Source organism: Saccostrea echinata, unplaced genomic scaffold (genome assembly GCF_033153115.1).
Source record: "Saccostrea echinata isolate AGI-Se365-2 ecotype Australia unplaced genomic scaffold, CSIRO_AGI_Sech_v1 ptg000010l, whole genome shotgun sequence".
Taxonomy (NCBI): domain Eukaryota; kingdom Metazoa; phylum Mollusca; class Bivalvia; order Ostreida; family Ostreidae; genus Saccostrea; species Saccostrea echinata.
Genome location: NW_026889759.1, coordinates 3,959,544 through 3,976,635, shown reverse-complemented (window position 1 = coordinate 3,976,635; position 17,092 = coordinate 3,959,544). Strand labels below are relative to the sequence as shown.

The window sequence follows — 17,092 nt, the reverse complement described above, 5'->3', positions numbered from 1 at the left end:
AGTCAAGGGAATGAAAATTACTTCGCTATAAGCATCAATTCATTTAAAGAGTGTTTGCTATAAACATGTTTAACTGTATAATTACTAATTAAATAAAGGCATAGACCTATGTCCATGATTTAAGGCCAATTAACAAACTTTAAATGAATGCTGACAGCATGTGCTTCTTAGCTTCTGATGATGAATTTATCAAAAGATTTAATTTGTCCAAATTTGAGGACACTTCAAAAAGATCACATGAAAAATTAGATCAAGATGCCTTTTATTCAAATTAGGTCTAGTTGCATTTTATTGAGATTTTTTCACCTCTGCACTGATACATGACATTCCTCCAATTGAATGAAACCTTTTATTACGTTCTTTAATCATCAATAAGCTTTGTTTTCCTTTACACACCAACTTTTTTCCACAATTTATTTTTAAAATTTATAAGTATGAAGATTATTATATTGCCTTTATTGTTGAACAATATTTAAAGCACCCTATAAGATTTAAAGCAATAAATCAACTATTTCAATTGAAACAATAAATCAAAGAGTACAATTTATCACTTCATTAGTCAATACTTCAGTGATTTTACATTGTATTAAATCATTCTGTCATTTAAAGTCTGGTGCGGCATACTACTATGGGTCAGTGTGTCGAATCGCGGAGGGATATATCAAGCACTTTGTAATTGTGTAGGTCTTATCTTTTTGTGTTTTAAATAAAATCATTCACTCTACAGCTATATATTATTTGTAATACAAGCCAAGTTTTTCATGTCCAAAATTCATAAGAATCATAAAAGTATATTAATGACAGAACTATATTTACTGTTGGCCAACTTCCGGATGTCAATTAGGCGAGAGTGAAATGGTGGAATGGATGGATCAGAAAGTATAACAAAATTATAACACAGGCTCATCATGGTACAGAAGTACCAGTCACCCGTGAGGGTGTACAAACACCCGTTTGAGCTTGTGATGGCGGTAAGTCTATTGTCATTTTTGTATCGTCCAGCTCTCCTGCTAAAAGTTTCTATTTGTTTACCTTTTCCCTTTTCGGTTCGATAGCAATCAATAGCAATACAGAACTAATAGATAGACATGCTCTTTTATATACTGTTAGATTTTCTCGGCGTTTATTGCAATATTTATAAGAAAATCCTTTTCCTTAGTTCATTATATTAAAAAAAGAAAAGAAAAAGAAAGCGCAAATCACAGCAAATGCACTTGAATCAGCTGGTGATTCACGGACACAGCTGAGTATAACCCCCGTTTATCCTACTTGTACGATGGATGGGATCAGATGCAGTTAAACATTCTGTAATTAAGCTTGTGGAGAATGTCTCAACAGTCTATTGCGTATGTGGCCACTGTTGCCAAAGTTTTTATCATGAACACTAAGCTATGCTGGAAATGAAAGAAAGTGCATTTCACATAGTTTTGCATTATAACAGAAACTTTGAAAAAATAACAAAAACTGTTCTTTTTGTTTTGTTTCTTTTTTTTTTTAAATTTTTGTTGTTGATATATTGGTGAAATTTTATTAAATAAATAAATAAAAAAAAACAACAACAATTATATACAACTGAAAGGTTGTTTATCTCCCTTGACTAGTTACTTAACGTATTACATCTAATTCTAGGCATACGAGAAACGTTTCCCAACTTGTAAAATGATACCTGTGTTTCTTGGGAGTGATATAATATCAGAGACAAAAAGTAAGGATGGGGCAGAGCATGTTATAGACAGGAGATGTCGACTCAATGTGGATGCTCCGTACATCCTGAAAAAGGTTAGTCACTGGTACAATGAACGTCATAATTGTGACCCCTGTCAAGTTTGGCATTTCCATTTGAATAATCACCATGTTGCCTTCCAGACATTTTTATTTTATCTAATGACTGGACCATGAATTGTACAAAGACATTCTTCACATAAGCAAAAATTATCACCTTGAACTTCATGAAATGTTGACAAACATAAATTTCAGTGTTAATTGTGTGCCAGATAAGAAAAACCTTAAACCCAATCCATATTTATTGTCAAAAAAAGTTTTTTTCTTCAGAAAGGAAATAAAGGTTCACCTTGAATTCATGAATATTTGTGCCATGAAGTGCAGTTATTAGGAAAAATGAGCTTTATTACCTGAGGGATTACATGTTTATTTATTAACAAATATTTATGTGCTGCTAATTTTAAAGTAAATGTATTTTCAAAATATACACAAGTTTACTAACAACAGTGAATAATTTCTTGCAAAAAATTAACCTAATTGACAAGGTATTTAAATTTCAAAATCATCTGTATCTTATACAGGTAAAACTTTCTTTGATCTGAATCTTTTTGTTGTGTAGATAGCAGGAGTTGATCATGTGGTTTTCAGACAAGTGAATGCATTGGACAGACGTTCCAGAACACTCAGGATAGATGCTCACAATGAGAGTTTCTCTAACAGGGTCATTGTTAAGGAGAGCTGCTTTTACTCTGTACGTAGTCATTATCTTCAGACTAAGAGAGAAAAATCTATAAGAGGTTTATAATGGGCAGAAATCTTGTTTCCCTGAGGGGTCACTATGAGTATTCCTAATTATTATTATCATAGAGGTAAATGCACAAACACACACGCACACACAGAGAAAACAATGGAAAGAAACTGCATGGTGTAAAAATGGATAGAATCTTGATGTGATAAATTGAGAGCCTACATTTTTTCAAAGAATCAGTATGCAATTTGTTTAGATCTGAAGCAAGACACTGGGTTTACTAGTTTTGTAGCACATGAAATGATTGTCTGTTTTAAAAGCCCTGTATGCACAGGTAGTACATGTATTAGAATGAAATTTAAGAATTTCCACAATTTTGCTTTAAAAGGAACAACAGGGGGACAAAGTTACATTACATGTAAATAAGTTTAAACTGTTGGGAAAAGAAAACTCTTAGAAGGTGTTGTATTTCTCTCTGAAACCTGGCTTTGCAATCAATATATTGATTAAAATAGCAGTATGTAACTTAAATTATCTAATGATTGTAAGTTATGTGTGGTTTATTAGATTTCAAAGGATTACCTCGAAGCAGTAAAGAGGCCATAGTTCAAACATGTTTGTAGGCATTTTTTTTTTTTTTTTGGTTTCAGCACAATAATTTTTGTATAGATTTAAAAAAAAAACTTGAATGGGATATGAAAAATTGATATAGCCTACATCTTTAGAGTCCCCATGGACTAGCTGTAAATGAGATTTACTGCTACTGCAGAGCACTATGTATAATCTTGGATGTAGATGAATTTTGTTTATCATTTTTGTCAGCATTTTTTTTTTAACTTGCTTTAGTTGATCAGACACATATATAGCAGATTTTCTCATTAAGTTGATCAGACACATGCATAACAGATTTTCTCATTAAGTTGATCAGACACATACTTGATTGCGGATTTTCTCTTTCAGATGTATTTTTGACATATCTGCACAAGATTTACTTAATTGAATCTGCATTGCCATAGAAAGTACTTTTTACCTCTGATTGAATCATATGTATTAAAGAAATTAAAGCTAGATGTAGGCACACCCATAACATGTTTGATTATTGAAAGAGCCTTTTATGGTATTTTTGAATGTTAATGGACTTATAATTTAAATTTGGTATCCTTTTGTAATTAGTTTCTTTTTCTATGTTTAGGTTCACCCTGAGAATCCAAATTGGACATGTTTTGAACAAACTGCTAGTCTTGATATCAAATCATTCTTCAACTTTGAGAGCATGGTGGAAAAGATTGCTATGAAACAATATGCTGCAAATATCAAAAAGGTAACTTCATTTATGGGAAATCTCATAGGACACACATAGCATTTAGAAGGAACAAATGTGGTAATTAAACATTTTTCACTACAAGCGTCAGTCACTCGATGATGCATTAATCAGTAGTATAGGCTCCTAAAACACTCTCTTGTGTTACATGAAAGATTGTTTTTTGATCGAATTGCCATTTGCTTTTAATCATTGCTTCTGCTTTGTCATTTATTACTCACCAGGATTTATTTCAAAAGACATTATAGGGTAGCTGATAGTGAAGTATAAATGTATTTAGTACTCTGTTGTAAATGAACATGATAAAAATCACAATTCCCTTTCGTAAGAAGGTCCAAAAAGCATTTATTAAATACATGTAGCACTTCAAATGTATACTGATTTTAGTGCTTCAAAATTTAGTGTGCCTATTGGTCATTAACTAATCGAACACAATCATGAATCAGTGCTATCAGTGTTTACATTCACCACAGATGGGTGAATTTACATGAAGGTGGTAATTCTGAATTTGTGTACTTCAGACTTTGTATAAGGTGCTAAAATTAGAATCTGTGAAAGTACACATATATATAACATAAAATTGTATACTAGTAGATTTATGCAGGAGTTTTACTGTATTACAGGGTAAAGAAGTCATTGAGTATTATATCAATGAATTGATCAGTGAGGGAGTGACGTATATTCCCCCGTGGGCACCAGAGAAAGTTAAATCCCAGGAGATTGAGATTCCAAGTTCTGAAGATACTCCTTCCCAGGACAGTGGTCTGCGAAGTCGAACCAACAGTAGTGCAAGTCAGCATAGCCGTGGGAGCGTTTCCAGTCTTGTCCTGGGAGCATCAGCGGCCACAATCAAATCTCCTGTCTCTGATGGTAAGAAGACAGAAATTTGTAAAGATGATATCGCTAAATTTAGGCAGAAAAGTCGAAACATATTTAATTTGTGTCTAATCCATACACCATTAGTTCCATAAATATTGGCCTGATTAGATAACTATTTTTAAACCATTGAATTTACTGAAAGGGACTCAGAGTCTACATCATAATAGGCAACATTTGGGAATACACAACTTCGGGAATACACAACATCCAGATTAGCCAAGTTTTACTGTACATGCATAAGTATTGTAGAAGATACATACTTGTAATTATAGCATGGTAAAAATGGTTTGTATACTTATATTGGAATTAGTCATGTGAAAAGTATCGCAATATATTTGTATAAAATTAGCATAATATAGATTTTTTAAAAATCCACTCACCTGCCCAATATTTTTTACCTGAGCCAAAAGCTTAAATAAGGCCTGAATTCTGATGAAAATACTCTATTTGCCTACAAAATCAAAACTACAGTCCTGTTATGGAGAAAATGCTGGTGCACCCTTTATGCACTGACAAGAGAAGGCATTGCCTTTTGAGGAACTGATACGAAATTCTCTTCTTTAAGATAAGTTATAACATTGATTGGTAAATGAAAGGTATAATGTAAATTTTCTAAATATGTTGTAGGTCCTTCCTCCCCAGATAAGTTGGAGGATGTTTATATTGAGAGATACTTAGGAAATCTATCTTTAGTTCAGGAGAGTGCTCTTGTTCAACTCCAGCAATGGTTACAGAAAACTCATAAGGGAAAGGTTTGTTCATAAATGAACATTTTAAAATTGTTCATTATTTGTCATTTGTCACTATTATGACACATGAAGTCAGAAGAATTGTATGAGGAAGTATATTCTTCATTTTATTTCACTTTGATTAGAAATGGCATATTAATAAAAAAAATTAAAAAAAATTACATGTTATTTCAAAATAATAAATAAATATTAAAAAACTAAAAATCCATTAACTCATCTTATGATAAAATTTTGTTTGTTTGCATTAGCTAATCTGTTCTAGTTAATTACATAAAGTTATTAAAAGCTGATGAAATGGACTCTCTTCTAACAGATACCAAAAGATGCTCATATATTACGGTTCCTCAGAGCCAGAGAGTTCAGTGTTGAGAAGGCTCGGGAGATGCTGGTTCATTCCTTGGCGTGGAGAAAACTACACAGTATTGATAAACTGCTGGAGACCTACTCACCGAGTGAGATATTACAACAGTATTACAGCGGGGGCTGGCATTACTCAGACAAAGGTAGACATTATATGGGCTAAAATTCAAAACAAGCTCTCAAAGTTTGCTACACATATTTGTATGGACTTTTCACTAAATTGTACAGAATCTTATGATCTTTCAGAATTTAGTTCACTTCTATTCAAAAAAATTTTACAATGTAATTGTCAAAGAGATTTCATTAGAAATTGTTCCAAATTGTAGATGGTAGACCCCTGTATGTGTTGAAACTTGGTCAGATGGATGTCAAAGGACTTATGAAATCGGTTGGTGAGGAAGCCATTTTGAAACATGTAAGTTGGCATTGATCCATTCTGGATGTATCTATTATCTCAGGTAAAGATCTGTTAAAAAAAGGAATATTGATTTATTGGAAGATAAATTTAAAGTAATTATCCTGCATTTATGATTCTATGTTAGGTTCTGTATGTAAATGAGGAAGGACTCCGAAGAGCAGATGAGGCCACCAAGTCACGGGGATACCCTGTCAGGTGAGTAACAAGGTCAAAGGTCAACAGATGGACAAGCCCAGCTGCGATTGGTGATCGGCTTTTTATAATATGCTTGCAGTTATGTCCCTTTATGCAGTATATATTATTGCTTTCCATGACATTACTTGATGTAATGGTGAACTTTTATTAATGATTTAGTGTTTGTTACTGATGTAAAATTGTGCTGGGTTTCTTCAAACAGGTCTGATGATGGTCTGTTTCCAAGGTAACTAAGAGTGATGTAACAAAGTGTTCTATGTATTCCAATCTAACTGACTGATTTTCAGATCTTTACAACAGCTTATATAGTTCCTAGCTATTTGTATATTCTTCATTCAATGTACTCACCAAGTGTAAGGATCTAGCGTGATGGATTTTTTGCTATTGAGATCAAAGATTTGAGGAAATTGTGTTTGATCTGTTTGGGTTTTCTTTACAAACAAAACTTGCTGCATTTTTTAAAAGTATTCCTATTGAGAAAGAGAAATTATACATTCCCAGGTCAGATCTATTGTGCATTTCTATTCAAATCATACTTCAAAGAGTTTTTTGTGAAGCCATTTTGAATTTTTCTATACTGATTAGTGTGCATTTTTTTTGTAGCGTATACGGCACTAAAATTAAAACCCCTTTCCAAGTGCTTCACCATAGGGCAGTGTGATTTTACTGTTGTACAATAGAAAAGCTTGAAATAGAGGGTGCTGCAGTTTAGTTTTATCCACACGTAAATGGAGGGAGATGTGGATGAATGATTTGATATTGTTGCTTTTAGGGAGTATTTAAGCAGAGTTTTCCTAGTAATAAAATGGAGTGTTTCAACTTAGATGATATATACATGTATATTTGTATGTATAATTAAACGGGCAGCTAATCAATGCATGAATATATGTAACATTTATATAAAAATAATGCATACTAGCGTATATTCAATGTAATTATTTGAGATTTAATTTATAACCATAAAAGAACTTTTTAAATTTATAGGTATGACATGTTTTAGCTTGACTTTAAACAGATAGAAATGGTTACAACTAGGTGGCACTTTTTAATTTTTTTAATACCAGTACTCATTTCCGAAGAAGTTCAGAGATATGAAGTCAGTGTAGACATCACAGAAAATAAAAATTATTGGTAGATAAAACCCTACCTGGAGTCTGTGTACTCATGGTCTTTGGCAGTGATTAATGGTTGTTAATTGATATTTTCTGAAACAGCATTGCATTTATGTAGAAGGACACTAATTAAAGAATCCCTATCATCAGATATTTGCTGGACGAAGAAAAACATTGTATTTAAGAGGAGCTAACAGATCCCATGTCTGTTTTCTAAGTCTCTGAATTCATTTCTGTATGTTTGGTTGTTTATGAAGTTGTGTTGCAATATATTAAGTAGATACAGAAGGTTATCAGGTACATGCGATGGTTGTCTCTCAATCAATACTGGTAAGCTGAAAATGATGATCTGTAATTGTTCTTAATTTTCAAACTGCTATTAAATCTGTGGTCATTCATGTCAAGAGTCGGAGATGTTTTCCTGTTTTTCCTAAATTTTTTTCCGTTATTTCTTTTGTTTTCCTGATACATGTACGAGAGTTACTCTGTGATTGTTATAAATTTGTCCATTTTAAATTTTTGATATCTGCTTGTATTGACATTGTGTATGTTGCAGATGGTTGACTCTATTGAACAATACCTTATATGATAAAGTCCCACCATATTATTTGTGTGGGATGATAAATGCTAGTCTTATCCTAGGTATTTTTAACCTTTCTGCAATCAGCTTATATGAGAACATCTTGGTGAAATAGAATAATTACTATAAATGTACATAATTTAGCACACTCAAAAGTTAGCACAGCATTCTTCATCTACTGATCAGTGCAATCATGACTAGTACATCTGGTGCCAAGCTTCCATAAAAATTTCGTTTTAATCATATATTAGTGTGTACTGAAATTAGCAGACAAGCAGCAAATATGATAATCGCTTAAATAAGTACGTTTACAGTATACAGTAAAACTCAATTGTAAGGAAGCTACAGTGACTGCTTCCATATAACCATGATTATTTATATCAAGGAACAAAGTGCATGGGTCTTCTGGGAGATTCATAAAAGTTTCCCTATATCTGAGATTTCATAACCAAGTTTTACTGTAATGGTACATATTTAAACTAAATATCCTGAAATGAATACATCCCAAGACTCATGTGGGCTTGTCATAAGAAAAGTATGACCCATGTTAAGGCATTCTGGTCCTATTAATATATCCTTAGTGGTACATGTACATGGTTTATATTTGAAGTGTAAATCTTTGTTTCAGCACAAAAAAGTTTGAAAAGACAGATTTATATTATAAGTACATGTATGCTATTAACAAGATTCATTGTGAATGACATTTTATTTTTCTTTGAAGACATCTGTGTATCGGGTAAGATTCCAGCAAAACAACTAGTCTCCACTACATCATTCTAGTATTTGGTTATCTTTTCTATTTGTAGTTTATTTCAAGACACTAATTGACACTGCCAAAGTAATAGGAAGCAGTAAGCGTTAAGAAAAAGTTTTTATGTTGCACATACGTTTTTGATATTATTATCATCCAGTTATTTACTTTGATTTTTTAAAGAAAGGAAATTGTTTACTTTTTTGGTAATAAATATAACTTCAATATTTTCTTCATTTAATTAGTCTATGATTGACATATCTAAGTTGGTAGATGTGGGCGGGGCCAAGGGGTTATATCTTACATCTGTCTACAGTATTTTTGTCATGCTTGTCAATCATTTTCCATATAGCTAAAGGGGATTTATGGAGTTAAGATTACTCATCTCTGAAGTTAAAATTGTCCTAAGACCTAGTTTTTGCCACCATTGGAACTGCCTTGCAAGGGAAGGGGACTTTATGTGTGGATTTTAGAATCATTGTGAATACATTTACAAATATTACACGGAGGATGTGTGTTCATTCTCTGAATTACAGATTTTGTAAATTGTTGTAATACTTAGGAGATTCCAAAGTAATTTCATACACTGACAAAAAAAAATATAAGATGACACCTTATTTTTTAAAAAAAAAAAAAAAAACCAATCATAAAAATCTCTAAAATTATTATTATTATACTTTAATAGGACAAGATTTTAAACTGGTCACAAACTGTTTTCTTGGACATTTTTTTAACAGTTTGGTGTTTTGTGGCAACTTTTTTTTTTTCTTTGATCCACAATTTTCTTGTAGTATGGTTTTCTAAAACAAATCAAAAATAAGAATCATAAATGATACATAAGCTTTTCGGGTAAATTTTAAAAGAATTGTTTTAATTTACCATATTTTATGATACCGGTATATGTGTACATTTTGTTACTGCTTAGATTGTAATTTTTTTCTATTCACAGTGCGTGTACATGTATAGTAGACCTAGAGGGACTCAGTATGAGGCATTTGTGGAGGCCAGGAATCCGAGCCCTGCTACGCATCATCGAGGTGGTGGAGGCTAATTACCCAGAAACCATGGGGAGACTTTTAATTGTCAGAGCTCCCAGAGTGTTTCCTGTGTTATGGACCCTTGTAAGCCCTTTTATTGATGAAGATACTCGTCAGAAATTCACATTCTATGGAGGAAATGATTATCAAGAGCCAGGAGGACTAAGAGATTTTATCGATGAAAAATATATTCCCGACTTTTTGGGAGGTGACTGTTATGTGAGTATGGCATACAAAATGAAATGAACATAAAGAACATTAAGCATTTTTCATATTTATTGCAAAGAGACTGTTCTATAATGGAGTCATTTTTATGAAAATGTTGCACACAGGTTTGACATCTGGCTTCTTGTTTTCAGTGTGATGTACCAGATGGTGGTTTGGTTCCCAAGTCTCTGTACAAGGAAGAGTTTCAGGATAAATCCCCAGAGGGCCCACCACTCAGTATTGATAGCTGTTATAACACTAGTCATGTAGTCAAGGATTATCCTCACGAGGTAGGAAATCTCTCAGTATCGATAGCTATTATAACATTAGTCATGTAGTCAAGGATTATCCTCACGAGGTAGGAAATCTCTCAGTATGGATAGCTATTATAACATTAGTCATGTAGTCAAGTCAAGGATTATCCTTACGAGGTAGGAAATCTCTCAGTATGGATAGCTATTATAACATTAGTCATGTAGTCAAGGATTATCCTTACGAGGTAGGAAATCTCTCAGTATGGATAGCTATTATAACATTAGTCATGTAGTCAAGGATTATCCTCACGAGGTAGGAAATCTCTCAGTATCGATAGCTATTATAACACTAGTCATGTAGTCAAGGATTATCCTCACGAGGTAGGAAATCTCTCAGTATGGATAGCTATTATAACATTAGTCATGTAGTCAAGGATTATCCTCACGAGGTAGGAAATCTCTCAGTATCGATAGCTATTATAACATTAGTCATGTAGTCAAGGATTATCCTCACGAGGTAGGAAATCTCTCAGTATGGATAGCTATTATAACATTAGTCATGTAGTCAAGGATTATCCTCACGAGGTAGGAAATCCCTCAGTATGGATAGCTATTATAACACTAGTCATGTAGTCAAGGATTATCCTCACGAGGTAGGAAATCTCTCAGTATGGATAGCTGTTGTAACATTAGTCATGTAGTCAAGTCAAGGATTATCCTCATGAGGTAAGAAACCTCTGAGTATTTATAGTTGTTATACTGTTAAACACTAGTCATGTAGTCAAGGATTATCCTCACTAGTTAAGAAACCTCCCAGTATTGATAGCTGTTAACACTTGTCAAGGATTATCCTCACAAGGTAAGAAACTTCTTGTGTATATTCTTAAAATTTACATATTTGATTTTACATGTACTTTCTGGTTTTCTTCTTAACAATTTTTTGGCTATCATAGTTTGACTTCATGCATACAGATTCAGAAATGCATGGTATTTGACCATAAAAAAGGGGTTGAATGATCTATAAATTTCTTTAATGTTTTCTTTTCTTCAGGTATTGATTCAAGTTCCTCAGAAAGGATCAGTGATAACTTGGGACTTTGACATTCTGAAAGGTGATGTCACCTTTACTGTGTTGCGTTGTAAGCGATCGATATCAGCTGACCCAGTTCATCAGCATCATGTCAGCACAGCCACAGGAGGAATCGGATCTGTACAATATATTGATAAAAGCATGCAAGTGGGGCCTGACCTTAGTATTGTGGAACGACCTCTTATATGTAGGGATGGTGATAGTGTACAGGTGAATAGTCTTTAGATTGTGCTGATATATTTGGAATATCTATCTTGTAACTGTCAAATTTAAAGAGGAAGGTGTTTTGAAATCCCCATGGGCCATAGGGAAATGTTTTTGTCTAAAATGTGCTTCTTGTTTATTCTGTTTTCTACTTGTATTTCTTTAGAGTAAGTTGTTTTTACTCACATTTTTAATAAAAACTGTGCTTTGTTATGTACTGGTAAAATTTTTGTTTTGTTTGTTTCAGGGATCTCATGTTGTTAGTGAATCTGGAAGTTACATTCTACAATGGAAGTACTTTGACTCAGCCAAGAATTCCTTTGACTTTACTCTAGCACCACATAAATCCAAAGTAATGTACCACACTGAACTGCTCAGATCAGAGGCATTCAGGTTAGCATGCTATGATAGAGAAATGCAAAGAATATATCTGTTTTCATCAAGATGTTGACATATTGTTGATAGATTTATCAATGTTTATAAGTGCATGAGTGTGAACAGGATAAAAAAAATTGTCTAACTAAATGGGTATTATTTTAATAGGGGTTCTATGAGCAGCTTACAATCCTATCACAGTGGTTCACTCAGTAGCCGGGCATCACAGAGTAGTCTGACTGGTTCCTTTACTGGTCCCGGGCCCTCATCCAATCCTAACAGGTAATACAACATCCAAGGTCATTAAGAACCTTTTTTTTATTCATTTTACCTGTGCTGCTCAAGTGAGCTTTTCAGATCAGAGTTTGTCTTTTTTCATGTTTTATCTGACATTTGTGATTGTTAATTTTCAAATTTTAGATTTGTTCTCAAGAATTTTTTAGAGTTAAATCAATCAGACTTGCCGCATAAAAGAATATTTTGGAAACATTCTATAAAAAATCTTTTCCAAGAGCAGCAGGATCACAACATATCAAATTAATATGCAAGCATCTCTATTTAGTGTAAATTAAATTTGTTCAAGTCATGGGCCTATGGTTAGGAAGGGATGCAATGGACTCAGTTGGGTTTTTTTTTTTTTTTTTTTTTTTTACATAAATGTGTTGGCTGATAATATAGGGACACATTTTGTTTGAACATACAAACCCTTTGTAGAAAAAGACTATAATGGGTTAAATATCCATAAAATAAAAATATAGGCTTTGATATTTAAGTTTACCTGTGTTTGGCTGAAGAAAGCTTTTTCTGATGGAATTGTTTTTATTCCCATCTGTTTAAGTTAACTTTGTAAACTTTGTCATTCTCCAGAACCTTGAACACAATTTTATTAAAATTTAGCATAAAGAATCCCCAAGTAAATGGAAGTAAAGGCTTCAGTTAGAAGACCCAGCCCCTTTCTAAATGGACATTTAGTATTAACAGGAGATATACTTTTAAAGAATTGTTATGGTTTGAACCAGAAATTTCATTTTGATGTCAGCACTTTGGAAAGATATTATTTGTGTACTTATGGGAAAATTGAATAACAACACTTTAGACACTTTATTTTCAAGATTTTTTATCTTCAGTCAAGATTTTTAACAAGCATTTTAATATGTTCCCTCAATATATATATTTATACATGTACATTTAGAGTGTTAGAAATTTGATGGCTCTCCACACTTACTTTATCTTTCCCTCACCATCATCAGCAAGTCTATAATTTTAATGACATGATGCCTTATGTATGGAATCTGTTTTGAATAATTCATGAGTTTGTTTTAAGTGTAAAGTCGGTATAAGAGCCTCTTGTTTGTGTTACTACACTGTAATTATACCCCACGCAACAAGTTGAGTGAGGTATAATGTTTTTGACCCGTCCGTCAGTCAGTCAGTCTGTGTGTCAGTCAGTCAGTCAGTGTGTCAGTCAGTCAGTCAGTCAGTCCGTCAGTCCTGTTTTTTTGTCAGCGCAACTCCTCATAAACCGCTGCACAGAATTTCGTCAGACTTTGCAGATATTTAGGACACAATGTGTAGATGTGCATATTACCAGGAAATTCCGATTCCTTTATTTTTTCTCGGAATTTCGGCACTTTTCAACTTAGATTTTTGGCCATATCTTGAATATGGAGATGAACAGTTTGTCAGCGCAACTCCTCATAAACCAATGCACAGAATTTGGTCAAACTTTGCAGATATTTAGCACACAATGTATAGATGTGCATATTACCAGGAAATTCCGATTCCTTAATATTTTCTTGGAATTTCGGCACTTTTCAACTTAGATTTTTGGCCATATCTTCAATATAAAGATGAACAGTTTGTCAGCACAACTCCTCTTAAACCGCTGCACAGAATTTGGTCAAACTTTGCAGATATTTAGGACACAATGTGTAGATGTGCATATTACCAGGAAATTCCGATTCCGTTATTTTTCTGGGAATTTCAGCACTTTTCAACTTAGATTTTTGGCCATATCTTGAATATAGAGATGCCTTAAATAATTTCATAAGTACAGTATATAAACAGATTCATATGACTACATCATAATTTTGTTTCCATCAATTATTTAAATGTGTAAACTGTCATGTGTTAGACATGGACTTACACTCATTAACAAATCGAAATCACTGAGGAATTTGAATAACAGTTTGTCAGCATAATTCCAGCACTGAATTTCCTGAAACTTTGTAGGTATTTCAGAATAATGTATAGATTTGTATATTACCAAGAAATTTTGATTCCATTATTTATCTAGAAACTTCAGCCCAGTTAAATTTGTAACATACAAAGATTTGAATGTCCTTATATGCAAGAAGTTTTGATGTGATGATTTTTTGCAAGTAATGCCCCTTTTTTGAATTATACTGTGTATTTAAAATGCACTGTGCCATTCATTACGTGTTGCATTGTCGAGTTTTGGGGAAGCGTGGGGTATGTGAGCTTGCTCACTTTTTCTTTCATTATTTAGAAATCTCATACAGTAAACAAAATCCTTTCTCTCTTTATTAACAGATTGGTGGATTCATCGAGATTATCACGACACTGAGATGCTGCAGCAAGTCATATCCTATAGTTTTATCAAAGAATTGTTAACCTTATATACTTGTTAAGTTTTATCCATACATATTTACATGTATCTTTGAATTTTTATACATTGTTTCCAATATGTGTAGAACTGAATGGATTTTAGTATTACAGTGAGTATAATTGGTAAGCTACTTTCTTGATTGCAGTTTCAGAACAACTCTCATATTATAATGAAGTGCAGGACATTTTTTGCTGCACATATTTGTATGGCATCTTAAATAAGGAGTAATAAATTGTTTTCCGTAGAGTGTTAGCAAAGAGGAACTTTTGTAGTTTGAATACACAGATGGTTCCTTTATAGAAATTTTTAACTTTGATATTTGAATACTTATATTCACAACAAGTTCAGAGGAGTGCCATATTTAGAATGTGAAAAAGAAAAATAGAAATAAGATCTCAGGAAAATTAGAGTCTAAATTCTTTTATTAATTCTAAATCATGTGTTACTTGTTTAAACAATCAGTGCAATGTGTAGAAAATACTGAATACATGTTGATTTTTGTTAGATATGATTAGAGAATTAAAGATGTTGTGGACATCAACTTGAATATTAGAGACATGTAGGATATTATTAGAGACATCAGAGATATCAATAAAGATATCTAGGATATTTGAGATGCCTAGGGTATCATTTGAGATGTTTAGGATATCATAAGTGATATCTTAGATATTATGAATTATATCTTGGATATCATAAGATATCTTGAATATCATTAGAGATATCTTGGATATCAGTCTAGAATATCATGAAATGCATCTAAGAGAATAAATTTGCTGTGGACTAGTGCTTTGGGAATGATTGCAAAATTACAGATATAATAGGATGGTATACATTCATGAATGTGTATGTGGAAATTTTCTTGAAGAAAAATGTATAATTGAGTTGTATTTCTGAGAGTGAATTCAGTGCTTGACAAGGTTTGAAGCTGGATTTGGGAATTTGATGTTTTACGTTTCTTATGCATTGAATGTTGTCACAACTAGAACAATTTTTTTTTTAGCATGCATTGTATACTCTTCAGCCTATGTTACTATTTTTAACCTGATTGTTCATTCTGGAGAAAGCCCTCCTGGATACATTTCAAAGTCATCACATGATATTCACCTTACATTACAATTGTTTGTATTTGTATTTAGTACCAAAAAATCTGACCATATCATGAATTACATAGGTACAGTTTCCTGATTGACTTTCACTGTTATACACATTATAACTGTCCATCCATATCAAACTTGCCAAATACTTATTCTGGTAGGAGATTCCTGCGATTCTTGTATTATGACTCATATTGATTTTGAAATTACCAAAGATGTTCCTTTTATGGCATTTTTGTCTTGTTTTTTTTCTGTGACATTTTATACATAGTTGAGCTGTGGGGTCATGACTGGTTAAATATTTGTCTCTAGGCAGTTCTGAGACAAAATCCAAGAAAGTAAAGATTTTTTAGTGGCATGGGAAAAAGGGAAATTTAATTTCAGCATTGATTTACTTATCTAGTCAAGGACAAATAATAGTTATTAGATCATTTCTTGTAGGTGTTAAAAAGAGATTTTTTTTGCAACAACTTTCAAAAGCATTCCTATGGTATTGACTAGGGTTTGTCACATACACTGTAAATCATATTTTATTCTCTTTCTTTAAGCCTGATTTTGCAACATTTTCTGAAACTTTTTATCAGATATCTCGAGATTGACTCTTTAACTGTGCAATATAAACTCGAAACTTAGGTTCTGCTAATAAAGACAATTACCTGGTACATTGTAAATTGACTTTTGAAATGGAATCTTTGAAAAGTAAGTAGTTTATGTACACCACAGTGCAAGATCTCATATCTTTAGTAGATGATTAAGTGCTTATATACACATGCTTCAATCCAAATAGTGTTTATTATGGTCATAAACTTGTTTTGATTCATAACTGCTGAATTTTAATCTCTTATTTTTTTAAGCATTCTGTTAATTCCTTACATCAGGTCCCCAGTGCTTTATATTTTAAAATTCTCCTTATTGCACACTTCATACTTGGCAGTATTTTCTTTGCTTTGATATAAATGTATGGTTCTTTTTGAATTATTCAAAAATGCATTTCAGTACAATAATAACTACACTACCTCTCTTGTATCAGTGTCGTATTTATTGTAGTGCAGGGGGTCATAAAATTAGCAGGAACTGAAAAGTTTCAACAGGATTTTCTGAAGATTTATGTGATAGTCATATCTGTCATGTTCTTTCCTTCTTCATATCAATAATATTAACTTGTTATTCTCTTCAAGGTCTTCCTATTTTTTTTCTTTTTTGACCTGTTGAGCTTTGTTTACAGTTCTAAGATTGTGTCACCTGATTTGTAGATACATGTACTGTATTTTACAGCTGTTCACATTTAGAAGTTTGCAATTTCAGTGTTTTGAAACTTGGACACAAAAATTGAATGTTTATCTTGATCATAGAATATCAGGATTTCA

The 17,092-nt window shown here is 32.6% G+C and overlaps 1 protein-coding gene across 1 annotated transcript; it reads left to right on the top strand.

Moving 5' to 3' along the window:
• The first annotated feature begins 845 nt into the window (after nucleotides 1-845).
• Nucleotides 846-15,263, top strand: LOC133184188 (SEC14-like protein 1). The gene is made up of 15 exons (XM_061319109.1): nucleotides 846-971; nucleotides 1,630-1,779; nucleotides 2,342-2,473; nucleotides 3,663-3,791; nucleotides 4,415-4,661; nucleotides 5,298-5,422; nucleotides 5,733-5,922; nucleotides 6,106-6,194; nucleotides 6,322-6,392; nucleotides 9,785-10,091; nucleotides 10,232-10,369; nucleotides 11,385-11,633; nucleotides 11,875-12,020; nucleotides 12,171-12,284; nucleotides 14,556-15,263. The coding sequence occupies exons 1-15, from the start codon at nucleotides 909-911 to the stop codon at nucleotides 14,587-14,589; spliced, it is 2,184 nt and encodes a 727-aa protein (XP_061175093.1). The 5' UTR covers nucleotides 846-908; the 3' UTR covers nucleotides 14,590-15,263.
• The last annotated feature ends 1,829 nt before the right edge of the window (nucleotides 15,264-17,092 follow it).

Bases quoted from the DNA above. Each gene is read 5' to 3' on its own strand.
- LOC133184188 (XM_061319109.1), top strand. From the start codon at position 909: ATGGTACAGAAGTACCAGTCACCCGTGAGGGTGTACAAACACCCGTTT. The intron at 10,370-11,384 runs GTAGGAAATCTC...TCTTTTCTTCAG, and splicing joins TCAAGGATTATCCTCACGAG to GTATTGATTCAAGTTCCTCA. The intron at 12,285-14,555 runs GTAATACAACAT...CTTTATTAACAG, and splicing joins CCCTCATCCAATCCTAACAG to ATTGGTGGATTCATCGAGAT.